General features: G+C 37.5%; 1 protein-coding gene across 3 annotated transcripts in view; it reads right to left on the reverse strand.

The window, feature by feature from the left end:
- The window catches only part of ppfia2 (PTPRF interacting protein alpha 2), a 182,644-nt gene that overhangs the window by 41,741 nt on the left and 121,518 nt on the right, over window positions 1–19,385 (reverse strand). For all 3 annotated transcript variants that reach the window (XR_007969906.1, XM_052120655.1, XM_052120656.1), the window contains exons 3-5: window positions 13,595–13,696; window positions 6,973–7,137; window positions 1,857–1,931 (exon numbers count right to left, since the gene is read on the reverse strand). Coding sequence is in view for 2 of the 3 variants with exons in the window: in XM_052120655.1 (XP_051976615.1) it covers window positions 1,857–1,931; window positions 6,973–7,137; window positions 13,595–13,696 (342 nt within the window). In the remaining variant the exon portion in view is untranslated. The remainder of the gene's footprint in view (window positions 1–1,856; window positions 1,932–6,972; window positions 7,138–13,594; window positions 13,697–19,385) is intronic.

A 19,385-nucleotide genomic window follows, 5' to 3' on the forward strand; every position in this document is an offset into this window, starting at 1 on the left:
TTTCAAACAGAAAACAACTACTTCATAAAAACCAGATTCATGTAGATGATGCACCTAAGGGGGGGGGGGCTACTTGTTGAGAAACTGCAAGACACTCTCTTCAAAATTCAGAAATAGCACTCGATGAGGACTAATATATGTGAACAATGATGATGTCACTCTATTGCTCATATGTTGCTTTTTCGTATCTTTTAAGTTTCATTTAGGTTTCAACTTGTCACAAATATGTCTCTTGAAATTTCTTTTTAAGACAAAAAAAATAGACATACATTAAGACCAATGACAAGCGAGTCAACAGTTAAAAGTTTTTAGAAATAGAAGCACTCATGGAATGCAGCTTTTCTAATAAAATAAGTAGACTGAAACCAACCATTGTATAATTTCTAGTCCTTTAAGTCGATTAAAATATTGAATACATTTTAATCACATGATTTTTTAGTATTAATCATGATTGATCGCAGATTTTGAAAGTGCTGAAATTTGACTCTATATAATTCTTTTCCAGTTAAAATGCATTTAGTTCCTTCTTATGAAAGAAAACAAATCAATATGCAACAATATAGTTTATTAAAATTTTCCAAACAAAGCCTTCCAGAATGTCATGATAGAAATGCACTAAATAAGCACCAATTCAAGTAACATTAAATGTTTCCCAAAGTGTAAGTGGGAGTTTGACTAATTGAAAGAACTAGTCCTTATAGGGTGAGTATTCATTGAAATGCACATTAAATCTCTTAACCTTAACCTTGTTCAGGTCTTTACCTTTTTCAAGACCTGAACAAATAAAAATGAATACAGAAACCCCATACCAAAACAAACCAACACAATCTCAAAATAAATCATGTAATTGACATTGCTTATCAGTAAAACAGAGTAGGCTATATGCCTACTATAAGTAAAAATCCTCAAGCCATGTTTTCCCACATATATCACATTAAAATTGGTTTACATGCCATTACATAAATAGATACAAATTAGAGGTCGTCCGATATTGGACTGTGCTGATTAAAAAATGTGTTGAAAGCAATCCAGTTAATCTGCTAGAATCTTTCTTTTTATTTTTTTGTATTTTTAATTGGTAGCTCATTTTATACTTTTAACTTTAAAGGCACTTTAACTTTAAAATACACCAGGGACTCTTATTTTGAAATGTTTGCACATGCACAAAGCAATTGTGAAGCTGCATTCAAATAATTCACGTCAGGGAGTCAACACACCGTTCAACATCACCGTCAAGTAATGCATTGAGCTCCACATGAAAGCACTGCAGACAACATCTGCTTTTAGCTGGCACTGCCCACGTAATGATACCTTGTTTGAATTGTCTGGTAGTCATCATCAGCTAGCACTTTGAAAGGTCTGAATTTAGGCCTAATAATATTTATTAAGCCTTTATTTTATATCTATAATAATTGAATTACTCTAAATAACTTTTATTTGAGGGCCTTTCTCAGTAAATATTGGTATGCAATTGATTTGATTAATTCATCGGCTCATCATGTAATTAATTTGATAAAAAATTGTAATCCATTGACTGCCAAACTATTAACTGAAAACTCTTCACCACAATGCCACGAAAAGCTATTTGACTCTTGTAGAGAAGACGTTTGAAGCCCTATCATCTCAAACGGCACCATCTGGACTGCTAGTATTAGAAAAAAAAAATACAGCACTAAACTTATGATGTAAAAAAATTAGCAATTTGCTTTGTTACATTTGACACTGATCAGATCAAGCAAAAACAACATGGAATAGCAAACATACATCCCATATTTAAGTCAATGGTGAGTAGAATTATGCTGTAGTTAATAACCCAAATGACAAAACTGTGCAGCTATCACTAATGTGTGATTTACCTCCTGATTGGCTGCAGTTAACTCCTCCTCCAAGGCAGAAACCCTCTCAAGTGATACCCGCAATCTCTCTCGTACCTGGGGAAAGAAAAAAAAACTGCAAACACTGTGTATACTCAGATCCTCTATACATCTTTGTATTAGGACCCATGGTGTAACTGTTTTCTAAGTTGGGACAGTATGAAAAATGCTAACAAAAACTAAAAGGAGGGATTTGTAAATTATATTCACCCTTTGCTATATTGAAAGCTCTACAACTACACATTATATTATGATTTACCCTGTGAATTTCATTGTTTTTTTTGGTTGTTTTTTTTAAATGTACAGTAATTTCAAATCAGATGATTGCAACACGCTCAAACAAAGTTGGGACAGTCGAGTGTTTACCACTGTGAAACTAGGGCTGGGCGATAAAACGATATCGTTACATATCACGATAAAAAATATCCACGATAAGCTTTTGAGGAATTTTCGATATTTACTGCGTGTCGCTAAAACACAAGCAGTTCGGCTTTCTCAGGCTGCGTTTCCACTGGGGCGGACGAAATCCGCTCAAAGGCGCTCACAGCACTAGGAGAGGGCTTGCTCTACACCGCTGACAATCCTACGATCCACCTTGTGAGCATGATGTTCGGCTTTCATAGGAATGAATTGAAAATGCTCTCAGCTTCGCTCACAACGCATCAGTGGTAACGTATGGTCAGACTGGATGAACTTGATAATGCTAGCTGCCTTGCTAACGATTAGGTTACGTCGGACACCGGATTGATTCCATCCGCACCGCAAGACTTCATGACAACGGTTCCACCCTCTCATTGTCTCTAGTGAAGAGCGTGACAGATCAACAGTGATGTGGACAACAGCTCTGATCTTTCTGCGCTGCAATCTTGAATATTGTTCTCGAGCACCAAACGTGCATCATTTCTGCCCTGTCCCGCTCCCCACGTGTTGCCACTTTTCCCTGCATGTGTGTAGACATGAAGCGCCGCATGAGATAACATGGTTTCAAAGCACCTTTTAGACCATAATGTTTTTCCCTTCTAAATGTATCTTTATTAATCAGCATGTTACGAGCCTTTAATAATAAACACATCGAATAAACAAATCGATTTCTGTTCTAATTTTGTGAAAATTATTTAGACGTCTGGAATGGATAAGGAAAGACTAAAATTACTAGTTGGTAGACTAGTCTCTCACTTTAATGAAAATATACATATGTTTTTACTTTTTTTTAAAAAAACGTTTTCTAAACTTTCTCTCGGGACACTTTTGAACCCACATTCAGCGTCAGTCCACAGTCACAAGGGCTTCTATGCCCCACACTTGGGTATCTGAATCTAAAGAAAGATAAAAAACATTTTAATGTAAAAATATTCCAACAAATACTGGACTGCTGTCACTATTCTTCAAAACAAACAGATGATCTTTTAACATTCATTTTCAATTGATAAACGGTAAAAGACGGTAAAATTGGTAAAAGATCCCGCAGACCCCTCTGCTTTGGCCGTCTATGGACCCCCTGTGCAGTTTTGTAGAGACTATTTTGACTGTTTAGAATTATTTTTTTCTTCCATCAATTTCCAGTATATCGTGATAAATATCGATATCGAACAATATGAAAAAGATTATCGTGATAACAATTTTGGCCATATCGCCCAGCCCTATGTGAAACATCACCATTTCTTCTAATAACACTTATTAAGAATTTGCGAAAGTGACATTTTCCCCCATTCATCCATTATGTAGGTCTATAGCTGCATAATTGTATGGGGTCTTAGTTGCCGCATGGCGTACTTCATAATGCGCCACACATTCTCAATTGGAGACAGGTCAGGACTTCAGGCAAGCCAATTTAGCACCCACAGTCTCTGCTAACATAGTCATGCACTTGAAATCCAGTATATGTTTGAAGTTTTCTTGCTAGAAAATGCAGGGACATCCCTGGATAAGATGTTCTGGATGGCAGTATATGTTGCTCCAACATTTTTACATATCTGTCTGCATTCATGGTGTTCTCACAGATGTGCAAGTTAGCCATTACATGGGCACTGACACACCCCTGACCCATACAGACACTGGCTTTTGGACAGACACTAATAACAGCTTTGCCCTTATCCTATTTGGCCCTGATAACACGACAGCTTTGTTTTTCAAAATCTATTTGAAATGTGGACTAAAAAAACACAGTTCCACTGTTCTACTTTCCATCTAAGATGAGACCGAGGGTGTATACAGGGTGAAATGCCCAAAATTCTGACAATTCTCGAAGGATCCTTGTTCTTGAAGGACTAGGCTGTTTTTGGAGACTCCTTATGTTTACATTTACATTTATGCATTTGGCAGACGCTTTTATCCAAAGTGACTTACAGTGCACTTATTACAGGGACAATCCCCCCGCAGCAACCTGGAGTTAAGTGCCTTGCTCAAGGACACAATGGTGGTGGCCGTGGGGACCCAGCAACCTTCTGATTAACAGTTATGTGCTTTAGCCCACTACGCCACCACCACTCCTTATATACTATGACATGATTGCCTAACCTGTCTAACACCTACGGTTTCACATCACCATGTTATTTTAACTTGTCAAATTGTTATTACTCTTAAATGGCCCATCTCAACTTTTTTTGGAGAGTGTTGCAATCATCAGTTTCCTCTTGGTCTTACATGTTAACATCTGATAATAAATCTTTTAGCATTTTTACAAACATCAAAACAGAGAAGAATGAGCCAACAGAAAGAAAAGTTGAATAAAAACACCCCCATCTCTCATTGGTGACCTGTTTGATCACTGTAATCATTGCAGCGGGTTCAGTCCTTCATCACTGGACAGACATTGGTAACAGTGGTCCCATAAATCACAAGTGTTTTTAAATGACACTGTCTGTAGAGAGCCATAGAATGGATTACAGTTGGATGAACACAAGGACTTAATCCATGAATAAAAGGCCACAGGTTCAAGAATATGAAAGGTGGGATGATGCAGGTCACATTTTAAAATAAATATACTTTAAATAAATATTTGTGTTATACTAAAATTAAGTAATTCATCAGTCAGCCTAATGTATGGGTTAAACTTTGACAGATTTGTATTTGGAAGGGTTAATGAGACTGATCTCATGAAAAAACATGACTGTGACAACATTTTTGGAAATTTAATGATATTACACTGCTATTACGTATTGCAGAAGTTCCAAGGTGTAAAACGTAACCTGAGTGGTGCAAAAAAAAAAAAGTTTCAATCTTAATTCTCTATCAAGTTTTACATCGACAAAACCTTTTCCCAACCTTAAACCTAAACCTAACTGATAGTGTCAGAAAAAGCAAATGTGAGATGAAAAAATGCAATTGCTGAAGCAACCACGTCATTCTGTGCTGCTTCTATAACACTTTTGGCTCACGTGTGGACTCGCATGTCCAATCCAATTGCCATGCAAGACAAGTACAACGCTCTACAAATTGAACAAATGGGCAATTTTTTTGCTCCTAAACAACCTTATAAATGGAGTTGGTTATATAATGCAAATGTTAAATGTACTACTTTACAAGTCATGTGCAATAGTAAAAGTGTTTTGAGGTCATAAGATTTAGTATTTTGTGCAGTGAAAAGTAATTGTATATGAACTGACAATCTGCTGTTTTAATCGTGATTTGTCACCATAGTTGTTTTGGCAACTGTAGTTTTTAATCTGCAAAGACGTAGATCCTAGGTCTAAGTACAGGTAAACATTTACATTGGCAACACATTGTGGGTAGAGGTCAGCAACCCGACCTCGAAGGGAGTTTATCGACTTCAAGTTCAGGTCGGATTTGGGTTTGTAACTAATTAAACAAAACAAAACAATCGACCTAACTAACTTGTTTCGTGCACGTGCTCATACTCGCAGACATGTGAATGGACGAGTCACTGGCGCGTGGTAAGCGGAGCTGAGCGGGCGTTTTCACTTCATTTCACTGAGGGGGATTGACAAGAGTGCAGAACAAGCGTTGAGAGTGACCGAGAGCATTAAAAAGTTCAAATGTTCAAGCTTATTCAGATAAGAATCAAAAAACACGGCCGTCAGCCAATCACTATGACCTTAAAGTAGCTACGTCTGTCATAAGCACGTTAACATCTGACGATAACAATGTTGAAGTTTCTGCTGAATTCAGTGCTTTAATCACATGACTATGTTTGAATCAGACTTTAAAAGCACTTCAGATGATGATTGCATGGATTCATTGTTGCAATACTGTGGCTGGGTAAGCAAAAGTGTAATAAATCAGCACTTTATATACTTTGGGCATTCAGACATGAAGCTGGAATCTTTCCAACTAATAGCGTATATGTAAGATGATATTATTGCTCCTGAACTAAAATATCAATTCACACTTGCTGTACCATGTCCCAAAGTGGCAGCTCTCTGGCGTTGTGAGCGCAGTGAACACTTACCATTAGGGGCTGTTCACACCAAATGTGTTTTGTACTCCAGCACAGTAATTTAATTTGTTTTCCTCTATGAACATGCACTGGACAGATGTCTTTGTCCGTTGCACAGCATCTTAACCAGGACTGGTGTAACTTTCAGACACATTGTCACTGTCAAGATACAAAAACTCCCAGAAAATGCATCTCGAGACACCAGCATTTCATTCGTAGCCCTGCGACAAGCTTGTTTTTAGCGCATGTGTCACAAACATTTTATGTTCTGAAGAAGTTCAGGCTATGAAGAGGACTTAACGTGACTATTACACTGTTACAAATGATTACAGATTGTTTTACACCAAGCAACGTTTCTGCGCTTGATAAACGGTAAGCTAATATTTTTTCGTTTCATGCTTTTTTAAGTTTACTGCCTGTGTATATTTACATTTACTATACTGTTATGAATGTTGTTTATGATGCTATTATAAATACTATTATTTTGAGAAGAAATTATAAAGACAGTGAGCGATTTCGGGTTGACGCTTAAAATCTGACGCTACTGGCCGGATCAAGTTGGGTCACACACTATCATATATGGGTCGAGTCCCGGCCTCATGTTAAGGCCCGTGCAGACAGACCTCTAATTGTGCGTGAGCATATACAACATTGTGACTGCTTTAAATTCAAAAAGAAAACCATAGGAACCTCACAGTTTACCTTCTCATCCAATGCTTTGTGATGCTCAAACAGGGACTTGAGGGCTTTAAGAACCTCCACCTCACTGGACACTCCTGAAGGAGACTGAGCCTGTCGCTTCACCACCGTCATGCGCAGGGAACGCTCGTGCCGTGACACCAAACACTCCAAATGTTCCAACAGCAGCTGTGGAACACGACAGTTTGTCATCATTTCTGTCATCATAATCCACTAATACATTTACATACATAAAGAATAAAACTAATGCTACAAATAAAGCTAAAACTAAAGCTAACAAAATATGTATCTTAAACCAGCTTTAGCTGGTGTATCTGGTCGGCCAGACCAGTCTGACCAGTAGAAACTAGTGGCCAGCCAATACCAGCAAACCACCTGAGGCTGGTTTAAGATGCTGCTTTAGGCAGGGAAACCAAAACAAACAGAAGCTAAAGCTAAAACAAAATGCTAAAACTAACACTAAAACAAAACTAAAAATAAAGAAAATTTTTAATTTTAAACTTGTTCAAAAGCTAAATCTGAACTTAAATGAATACTAAAACTAGACCAAAACCTAAATCTTAAACAAAACTAAAAAATAAAGCTAAGACTACAGCTAAAGCTAAAAGCTAATGCTAAAGCTAGGACAAACTACAACTAAATTAGTTTGTCGAAGTATTCTAATACCAATAGGTCTACTACTATTAATAACACTGATATATATACAGTAGATCTGCATTTAAATGATTTTCACTTTTATAAATGAAAGAGCTGCCTTACTTAATCAAATATCTCTGTATACTGCAACATGCGGTCAGTTTTGCGTCATGTGACTGCACCCTCAAGGACATTTTTCAAATGAAAAATAATGGCATGCGCTAAACACACCATTTTGTCTTTTCTCATTTTCAAAGACACCCGTTTAAGAAGGTTTATAACATTAGACACAAGAAAACCCATTACATTACTTGACACATTAAAGCAGACAAAACAAATTGAAACCCCTTGGACTTGACACAAAGGAGATTATGTTAATGTGGTTACTCTCCGATCTGGTTCACGGCATACAAAACAATTCAGTCCCTAAGTCCCAAGGACACTGAGGGAAAGAAAGAGATAGTACTGACTGGCTAAAACGAGCAGAGAACACAGTGAACATAGAGAGTTGTGGATGGCCAGATAGAATGTTGTTTTAATTGTACAGGAAACCTGCTCTGAATAATTCTGCGCTGGATCCAAAGCCTGACGTGGGATGTTCCTACTTGATTTCTCCACCCAGCTCTACTGTTTGCTTTGCAGGTGTTTGGTTGCCAACAAAGAAATCTTCAGGAGCTGCAACCACATTGTGAAAAAAAAGAAGATACTAAGAAATGCTTGCATTTTCTTCAAGCTCATTTATATGATTATCAACAGAGGTTTTAAGAAGTGACTAAGTAGCGACGCAACTGATTTAACTACTTTCTTTTTTTTTTTTTTTTGCTGGACAGAAGCTTTTCCATTAGTACATCACCGTTTTTATTTCTACATTATTTACAGAAGAGGGATTTGAGATGATATTTAAACACACTTTCAAGGCATTGAGAAGTCTGAATCATTTTAGTGAACTGACTTGTTCGGTAAATCAGGAAATAATGTACGTAAAAAAAGTGGACCTTCGAAAAGATTCTTATTTTGTAGTGAAATACAGTTAGTTATACAGTTGCTGTTCCTCAATGTTAGATTCTGCTGTTTGTAATGGGTTTTTTTGTTCCCAAAAATTATTTTGGTAACACTTTAGAATAGGTTGCATTTGTTAACATTAGTAAATGCATTATCATGAACTACCAACGAACAATATATATTTTACAGCATTATTAATCTTAGTTAATGTTAGTTGATAAAAAGTGGGAGTGGGTGGTGGCGTAGTGGGCTAAAGCACATAACTGGTAATCAGAAGGTCGCTGGTTCAATCCCCACAGCCACCACCATTGTGTCCTTGAGCAAGGCACTTAACTCCAGGTTGCTCTGGAGGGATTGTCCCTGTAATAAGGGCTCTGTAAGTCGCTTTGGATAAAAGCGTCTGCCAAATACATAAATGTAAATGTAAAAATACAATTGTTCATGTTAGCTCATAATGTATTAACTAATATTAACAAATACAACTATTAATGAAAAAAAATGTTTTGAATGTGCTGAAATTAACATAAACCAAGATTAATAAATGCTGTAAAATTATTGTTTAATGTTAGTTCATGTTAAATAATGTTAACAAATGCAACAATATTGTAAAGTGTTACCATTATTTTATTTTGAAGTCGGATATTTAGCAAATCTTGTGTTACAATAATGGGAGAAACAAAGCATCTAAAACTTTGAATCAATTGATCCAATTACTTCGCAAAATGTGCTGTAAACACCGCACACTGAGGACATCAGTTTTTAACCTGTGTGTAAATGCAGAGGGAAGACTCAAGAATTCAAATGAACAACTCTCGTTTGAATCAGTCTGAAGTTATTGCTTTACTGACTCGAGATCAGTTACTGCCTGCATTTAACACTGATTTAGGGTTTCACTTTGGGAAGAACTCTTCCTATTGTCCGAATAGTATGATGTAAAGAAGACTCATTTGCTGAAATCAAGTGACTTGGCCAGTTCGATACGCACTCCAAAGTACTGGTTCGAAACTAATTATTTATAAAGGTTCATGAGTGGTGCAATGCAATGTTTCGAACGTGCCTATTACTATTGTGTTTCCTGTTCTTTTCATTCATGTTTCCTGGCCGTTTTGATTTTAACAGTTTTTGTGTGTGATGTGTGTGTGTTATTTTTTATGATTGATTATCAATGTTTATGAGTATATAGCCCCCACGTAACAAGGGCTACCATAAGCAGAGTTTAAGGATCTTAATTCAGCGTTATTGTATGAAAATGAAAAAAAAAAAAAGACAATGAACACAAGAAAATCACAAACTTATACAAGTTTACACACAACAATAACAGACAAAAGGACAAGGAGGGCAATATAGTCTAACATTGATATACAAACATCGGAAACACCTAAAATCAATACGCCAGGAACAAAAGGAACAGGAAACCCAAAACACACGACTTCAAAACAAAAGACATGAAAAAAGACACATGAACACAGTATTCATAAAAGCCACTCTTTATCACTTTTTGACTATTATGGAAGTTTTATATTGAACAAATCTAACTGTTCAAGTTGCTAAAAAATACTACAGTGATTGAAGAAATAGTGATACAAGCTGCCCCTTTAAATTGCCTTAAAGTGTTAGTTCACCCAAAAATGAAAATTCACTCATCATTTACTCACCCTCATGCCATCCCAGATGTGTATGACGTTTTTTCTTTAGCAGATCACAAATGAAGATTTTTAGAAAAGTATTTCAGATCTGTAGGTCCATAAAATGCAAGTGAATGGTGATCAGGCCTCTGTAGCTCCAAAAATGTGTAAAGATAAATGTAATCCATACAACTCCAGTGTTTAAATCCAAATCTTCATAAAAAATATAATAGATGTGGGTGAGAAACGGGCAATATTTAAGTCTTTTTTTTTTTACTCAAAATCTCCACGTTAACTTTCACTTTCAGATGTGATAGTGAAACTAAACAGGCACCACATGTGACTTTCAGATGTAAAAGTGAAAGTCCAGATTTAGAGTAAAAAAAAAAAAGGACTACTTTGATCTGTGTCTCACCCACACTTATTATATTGCTCCTGAAGATAACCACTGGAGTCTTATGGATTACTTTTATATTTCCTTTATGTGATTTTTGGAACTACAAAAATCACCATTCAAATGCATTGTATGGACCTACAGAGCTGAAACATTCTTCTAAAAATCTTTGTGTTCTGCAGAAGAAAGAATCTCATACATCTGGGATGCCAGGAGGGTGAGTGAATCATGAGAGAATTGTAATTTTTGGGCAAACTATCTGTTTAATGTTGTCCGCTAGGTTGTGTTAGTAGATTATAGTAGTTAGTAATTCGTTAGTTGCTAACTATCTTTTAAACGTGGCCTTGACTGTAGTTTAGCTTGTAGCTTGGGAATGCCCCTGCCTTAGGACTGTACTGTACTGTGCTGCTCTATAGATCTACAGAAAAGCTGACCTTTCAGGTTGTTCGGTTTCATGCTCTCTCATTCATAGCCCTGAGTATGTGCCTGCCTCTGTCTTTCCCTGTGCCAGCTCAGCATTAAACAAACTCAACAGCTGGATAATGAACTTTTTCAATCTTTTGCTCTCTTTGTGTGTTTTAGTGGGTTGGGTTCACACTCGGTAACAGACAGCCATATACCAATACGTGCATCTCTCCGGGGTCATGAATTTTAGCTGGTTTTTTTTCTTCATGCTATGACAGTGAATCATGACTGAGGCTAACATTCTGCCTAACATCTCCTTTTGTGTTTCATGAAGAAAGCCAGTCATGCATGTTTGGATTGGAATGACTTAAGAGAGAGCAAATTATGAAATAATATTCATTTTTGGGCAAACTATCCCTTAGAATAATCCACTCATGGTCATAATAGCTGTGCCCTGCATAAAAGACTAACTTTTGCTTAAAATGCTTCAACCAGTGTCTGTTTCTAATCTTACACAACATTTCCTCTTCTTTCCATATCACTTGTTCTCCTTATTGCCCTTGATCTACGCTTCCCTGCAGTTTTAATACCCTCCAATAGCCTCAATTCCATAATTGACTCTTCAAACGTTTGGCTGCGGCCAAGTAACACAAGTAATTAATTGAACTGCAGCGCAGAGGCTGGAGTGCTGGGTTACATTAGCGCAGTGATTGAGCAGGCGCTGAGGGGTGCAGCAAAAAGGTGAAAATGAGGCAGAACAAGTGAGAATGACTGCTTCCTTGTGAGATGGAAGTGATAGCCAGACTGGCGGTTCATCTTAGACCTTTCGGTGGCTATTTTGTGCAAGATGAAATTCTGCGAAGACAGAACAGATTTAATCGAAAAACGGCAGCATGTTTTAGGACTTAAGGGAATTAAGATCTCGCTCTTAGAAGTAATTATTGAATCATCTCATGACATTAAAAGCATGTTGTTATGACTCACAGGATGTGAATCATTGGTCTGTATCATTGGTCTGTATCTTGGTCTTTTTTTTAGAAAAGTGAGTAGAGCACTCCAAATGTAGCTTTCGAATGGGACCTTCTTTCAAAGGAATTCTGAGTATAACATCGTAATAACTCTTGCGCAGGTTGAGAGTGATGCGTGCTGTCATAGCAACCATGATACATTCTGTTTCCGTTTGTTCTACAAAGGCCGTCTTGTTTAAACAAAGCTAATTCGAAGTTGAGGACACTCAGTGTATCACTGCCTACAAAGGACATGTCCTACCTAACACCAGCCTTTGAAACCAGACACAGCCAGAAAAACAATTGGTTGGTAAAGCCACCATATTAAGCATTGCAATGCCTCTATCAAAACGTTGATTGGCTCTTTTAACTGCAAGGCGGGACTTCCTTGTCTCCAGCTCCATACTGAGCATTGCTTTGGCCTTTATCAATAACTCAATTGGCTCTTTTAATTCTAAGGCAGGACTTACATTTCCACAGCCACCATACCGAGCTTTGTGTTGCCTCTATTAATAGGGCAACTGGCTATTTTTAACTCTAAGGTGGGACTCCCATTTCTACAACCACCATAATGATTGTTGCGATACCTCTATCAAAAAGGCAATTGGATCATATAACTATAAACTGTGACTTCCATTTCTACAGCCACCATATTGAGCATTACGATGCCTCTATCTGTAAGGCAACTGGCAAGGTGGGACTTCCATTTCTACAACCACTATATTGAGTGTTTGTGATACCTTTATCAAAAAGACAATTGTCTCTTTTAAATATTAGGCGGGACTTCCATTTCTACAGCCACCATCTTGAGTGTTGCAATGCTTCTATCAATAAACCATTTGTCTCTTCTAACTGTAAGGTGGTACATCCATTTCTATATTGAACACAGAGATGTCCCTATAAAAAAGCTGTCTCTTTTAACTTTAAGGCAGCCCTTCCATTTCTACAGCCACCACCTTGAGGGTTGTGATACCTCAAACAAAAAGCTGATTGGCTCTTTTAACTATAATGGTGGACTTCCATTTCTACAGCTGCCATCTTCAGGGTTGTGATACCTCAAACAGCTTTTTTAACTGTAATGGTGGACTTCCATTTCTACAGCTGCCATCTTGAGGGTTGTGATACCTCAAACAAAAAGCTGATTGGCTCTTTTAACTGTAATGGTGGACTTCCATTTCTACAGCTGCCATCTTGAGGGTTGTGATACCTCAAACAAAAAGTTGATTGGCTCTTTTAACTGTAATGTGGGACTTCTATTTCTACAGCCACCATATTGACTGTTGCTATACCTTGTTGTACTGCAATACAGGACTAGAGCTGAGATATTTACTGTTACAAATTCTCCAATTAATTTATAAAAGAGTGGTCCATCTCCTCCCTTTATAATGTCTCTGCTTCAACTGAACGTCCATTAATAAAATGCCCAAGTAGTTGGGTGAGCAGCTGTTAAAATTGTTGGCCTTGTTGTAAACAAGCATAACATTCCGAGGTGCACGAGGGTTGAGGAACACAATCAGTTCTTTGAAGTATCTGGAAGACATATTGTGTGAACTCACTCTGGTATTGTTCCTCTCAGCCTTCAGCTCTGAAATCTCCTCCTCTTTCTCCAGCAGCTGTTCTCTGCAGGCGTTCAGCTCCTTTGTCAGGGCGGCAAACTCCTGCAAGACACCAAACAGCCATTTTAACATCATCAGCAGACATTGAGGAAACACTTGGCATAAAACAGGAATTATGTAAGTCACTGCACATGATCAAAATACCCTTAATGAGAATACCCTTGTCAGGGCTGCTAAATCCCTTTCCTGGAAATCTATATTCCAACAGAGATTAGCTCCCACCCTAATCAAACACTTCTTAACCAGCTAATCAAGGTCTTCTGGGTTACTTTCAGCCAAATTAGAGACAAGTCTAGCATTGAATACTCCAAGAGGTGGACTGGACATCTCTGCTTCGAACTTTAATGGTCCTCTTTCTGCTATCAGTGGTTGCCATTTAGTGATGTCATAGTCTATCATACAGTATTTTTTGACTTCTTTATGATTAAGTTGCAGCTATTGTCCACATTAAAAATACATAATTGGAGTGAAACCTGTATGGTTCTGGGAGAGCAAAATCCCATGCAGAGTAACAGGTACAGATTCAACACACTAGTTGTAATCTACATTCCGTGGCATTATAAGGATTTCAGAGATGGGGTCAGGTATCAATTCAGGCCTGTATACACTGCAAAAAAACATGTGGTGACACAATTGTTTTTACATGGTACAATTAGGTGCCTCAACGAGCCAAATGTGATGAGCAATACAGATAAAGGTCAGAACTGTCCAGGTCGGAATAAACTACTAGTGTTAAGTAACAAAAAAATACAACAAAAAAAGTCGACAATAGCCTTCATCCACTCGCTCTAATGACCAGATTCCAGCTTATTTCAGCAGCAGGTACATCGCAATGGAGATATATGAAATCCATTTTGTTGGTTGATAATTGAATCCAACACTATATGAACACTGATATGAATCCAACTCTATGACTTGGTGGGCTGAAAATATGCTTGCTTCTTGGATCTAATGGAGACATGAGGACAAGTGGATGGGGAGCCTGATTGATGTGAATGCACCTGCGCATTTTGCAAGCAAAACCAGGCTTCAGTCAGCCTCACAGATGCACATACCAGATGAAAAGCATATTTAGCACTCAAACAGCACTGTACACGACATTAATATCATTACCGTAAATACGCTGCGGCAGCTGTCGAAAACATTTGAATGCAGGAAAATCCCTGATATTGTTGACCTACTGTACGCAGTTCAAAGTAAGCCACTTTTGTACGATGAACAATTCTGGTGCTATGTTAGGCCGCCATTTGATGTGAAAGTAATGGATCAGAGGTCTTATTCAAATCAGCAGGAGTTGAAGACTCAATAGCTGAAAGTTCGATTGATATAAATGAGATTAACTGATCATGACAGGCCTGTCTAGCTATGATTGGGATCATGTAAAGTTAACCTTCATGAACAATAACGCATACCATTATTGATCTAAGCCTCTTCTTTGCTGCAGGGCATTGATAATAGATGGATAATTGAGCAGGACTCTGTCCAGCAGTGCATCAAAGACCCTAGCAAATGTATTGCAGTAGTTGGCAAGGTTGTACATCAAGTGGGAGCTCATGGTATAGGGTAGTATGTATCTCTACTAAATCAACCTTAATGCAACCACTATGGCTTGCTGTGATGGCATTGACTGCTTATGTTAAGTAATAAAATACCAGAGTACATCGGTATTTGAGCAAACAAGAAGCAAGGCTTCATGAGGTAGCGTTTGAAATAATTTGCTTCAGGTAACCTTGAAAGTCCAAGTAAGCCCAGGATGAAATCACACTGATCTTTGGAGGCCTTAAGATTCAGGTGCATATACAGTATGCCAGTATAGAAATGGAGACCAAAACAGGCCATCAACAAATCAGCACTCCATGGGTTGGAATCAGAATCAGACACGATCAAAACTCTCCTGCAGATTCCACAGCTCAACCCTAAAACAGCCCATCTGGCAGTATTCCAGGTCAAAGGTCAATGTTCTCAAATCAAATAGAACTCAGGGGTGCCTGCTCTTTCCTTAAGTAGTAAATGTGGGAGGAGCAAAAGCATTGGATCAACATCTGAAAAACTCATTAGTGACATACATAAATAACACAGGCCTAGCTAATTACTCTATCATCTACCATATTATTCTCAGACTGCTTACATTTGCCAAGATACCAAATAATTCTATATGAATTTCTAAATGTTCCAAAACCAAATTACATGAGCTATGCTACATTTCTTGCCACCACTATATACTCTTACTGTACGTCAACAAATTTCTGATAAGGAATTTTAAGAGAAACATCAAGCTGATACTTGAAACTTCACTGAGAACTAATTTAAACAGATTAACCTGGATTAGACAGTATGGCTATTGAGGGCATTTAAATATCATAATTAATCTCTACAGACTGTAATTCGAGAAAGCCAGGAAGGTTTCAGCAACCCTGAGGACTTTGACCCTGGAATATCTCACCATAGTTCTACCATACAGAGGGTAAATTTCTAATGAAAAAAATGCACTTTTACTTCATTAAAATGCGCGACATTCCTGCCATTACATTACTGGTATTAATTCAATGTGTGTTATTAAATGCGTAATTTATTGAGAGTTTTTGAATGGGACTTTTACTTTAACTTTTCTCTGTCACTCGAGCTCATCACTCCTGCAGCAGGCGTTCAAACCAAACACTGTCATTCGCCACACAATGCCTTCATTTTACACCAAGACAAGCAGATATTTCAAGATTAAAATTAGAGCTTAAGACTTAAGAAAGCACGTTGCTGTAAATTTTGGCGATTTTGCGCCAACGTTAGCTTGTATGTGTCTTGGTAATGGTCATTTTCAGGTTGATTCTTTATCTATGGGCTCTTAGGACCTCAGTTTAAAAAATATTATATTAGTGCTGCAACACATCTGTGTCCATATCTATTTTGCTCTGCCCATCACATGCAGACAGCATTTCTGCGCATGCACAACATTTCATTTGACAGACGTGGCGCTTTTTTCTAATGGACAACAGAAAAAAAGGCAGTCGCACACCGGATGAGAAGCGCCTCGCCACGTCACAGCTAGGACACGGCACAGGTATCAAACACTGGACACGTCGATGTGGTACAGGTAGACAGTACACACAAGAGTTAGCAAGGATTTTCCCTTCTTCAAGAATTAAGAACGCTAAAGTAAATAATCTATTTACTTTGTTAATGATTTGGGTTGAATTTAATGGAAAATATCTGAGTTGCGCTCTGTGGTGCGAGCAGCCTCCGGAGTCGTAGCTAGGCGCTGACGACAGATGCTGAGTGGCAGTGGCGGTGTGCATGCCTTCATTGAAAACAATTAAAGACTTTTTTAAATAGTGATGTTCTGTTTTTAACATCAGTAATGTCCTGACTATATTTTGTGATCAGTTGAATGCCACTTTGGTGAATTAAAGTTCCAATTTCCTTCCGAAACAGCAAAATCTGAGGCTACTTGAATGTCTCTGGACATGTTTTTATTTATATATTGTATTGTGCATTTGTGTTAAGTTAATACAATATTCAAACTCTAGGCTACATGCATTCAGAATGAATACATTTAAAGTATGTAGCCTATATTGTGACCCTTCTCTTTAGTCACTTGCTTTCTAGCAAGACATGACGCATTAGACCAATGCACTGGCAACATCACCGCTTATGTCAAACACGGAAGTGGTGACAAAAAACTTGTGCAACAAAAATCTACTTTTATTGGATTCCGAGGGCTCTAATTGACTGGTGTGGCTTCAAGATCTTCAACAGAGCTGACTGGACTGAGATCATTTCAACTCACAACTTTGCAGCATAAATTTATAGCGAACATGATTACATGTTTGTTATTAACTCACATCATTATAGTAATTGTATTGCTAAGAACATGTTTGTATTTATGATGCTTTTGTGTTGTACTTTCGTTTAATCCTCTAATCTGTCAAATCTAACACAACAATCAGCGGGCTTTCTGCCATCACACTGCACACAGGATTGGTCTGTAGTCTTTATTCACAGTAGCGCCATGTTTGATTTTTAATGGGAATGGAAACAAGGCTGTGAGGGATAGACTTGCCATCTCTTCAAAGGCATACACGGTGTAAATCTGTAAAAAGCTCCAATATCCCATCTGATTTTCCACAACTCATGCTGTCTGGAGTTTTTTTGTACACGGAGTGTCCTTGAAAATATATTTTTACAATGTTTTGTCCTCGGAACGATCCAAAAACACATTAAACTGCAGTACATCTCATCGAAGAGACTGCACGTCTAACCCACACAGCCTTGTTGTCATTGTCATTAAAAATCAAAGACGGTGCTGCTGTGAATAAGATCTGAAGCATGTGCTGAAAAACATTTATATTTGTTTTCTTGGCAGATACCTTTAACAAATACTTTAGCAGGTAATTAAATGGCAGTTCATCACTGCTAAGTCTTATGTCTTTGCCATGGAACAAAAAGGAGATGTTAAGCAAAACGTTTAGTCTCAGTGCATCTTGTTTTCATTCAATGTAAGTGAATGGTGACTGAAACTCCCTAAAATCTCCTTTTGATATCCACTGAAATAAGGCATAGAGGTTTGCAACAGCAAAAAGGTAAGCAATGACAATTGTAGTTTTTGAATGAAATCTCTCAAATAAAAACTCCTCAGTTACCTTAGAAACGTCTGTTTAAAGTTGACAAGATGTTTTTTAAATGTTAACAGATTAAATTATGAGAGAAGGAGAGGGAGAGACGCTGTGCTGCTGCTTTCCACCTGATTGGTCAGAATAACTCGCAGCATCTCTAATGGATCATATAGCACTTTTAATAACAGTGATACATTTGAAATGTTTTGCATATGTTTTTAGAGTAATAATAAAAATTCAAATCTAAACTTTTCTTGATTCAGAATTAGTTTAAAGAATCATAAACTGAACTGAACCGTGAGCTCAATATCGTTAAACGAACTGAATCGTGAGATGAGTGAACCGTTACACCCCTAGTGATTAGAATTAAATGTTTCTATTTTTGTTGTTTTTGTTCAAAAACTGAGTGTAAAGCACAGAAAGGGTATTAAAAGAGACATTATTCAATGACAAATGGGTTGTGTGGATCTCGTCTTTGGACATGTGGAACACGCAGTGAAAGGATCTTGATGCTGAACTTCTTCCGCACTCAATCACTGGTGAGAGACATCTTTACATTTATCATCCAATATCTTATCACAGACAGTTTATTTGTCTCGGTTAAATCTGCAAGTGATTTACTGTACTTCAATATGCCAGAGGAAGGTGCATCATTCTGCATTCGATATCAATGATTGCAAATGCTTGGTTCTCTAGTGTCACGCGAAAGGCAGAAACGGCAAGATACAATATACGGAGATGCGAATGAGATTTAAGAGCTATGAGAGAAGGGAAGATTTTAGTAAATAATCATTTAAATTTCTACTTTTCCACACAAAAGTAGTATGGATTACTTTTGGGGTACATTCCTGGTCCCATTTTGTCCTTTTCAGAGCTTATAAAACAGAACATTTGTGAAATTTTCTTTTAGTTCCACAGAAGACAGAAAGTCATTGAACAGCATAAGAGTGGGTAAATGATGACAGAATTGAAATATTTGGTTGAACTATCCCTTTAAATCCATTTTTGAACTTGATGGAGTGTTCTAGGATTTCCTTAGAGATAAGATACGATTTTGCAAGATAAGATAAAAATCCTAAATCAAGTTAGGATTTGCTTCTGTATTACGATTTTGTGAAAAATCA

Source organism: Xyrauchen texanus, chromosome 47, assembly GCF_025860055.1.
Source record: "Xyrauchen texanus isolate HMW12.3.18 chromosome 47, RBS_HiC_50CHRs, whole genome shotgun sequence".
In the NCBI taxonomy this organism is placed as follows: Eukaryota; Metazoa; Chordata; class Actinopteri; order Cypriniformes; family Catostomidae; genus Xyrauchen; species Xyrauchen texanus.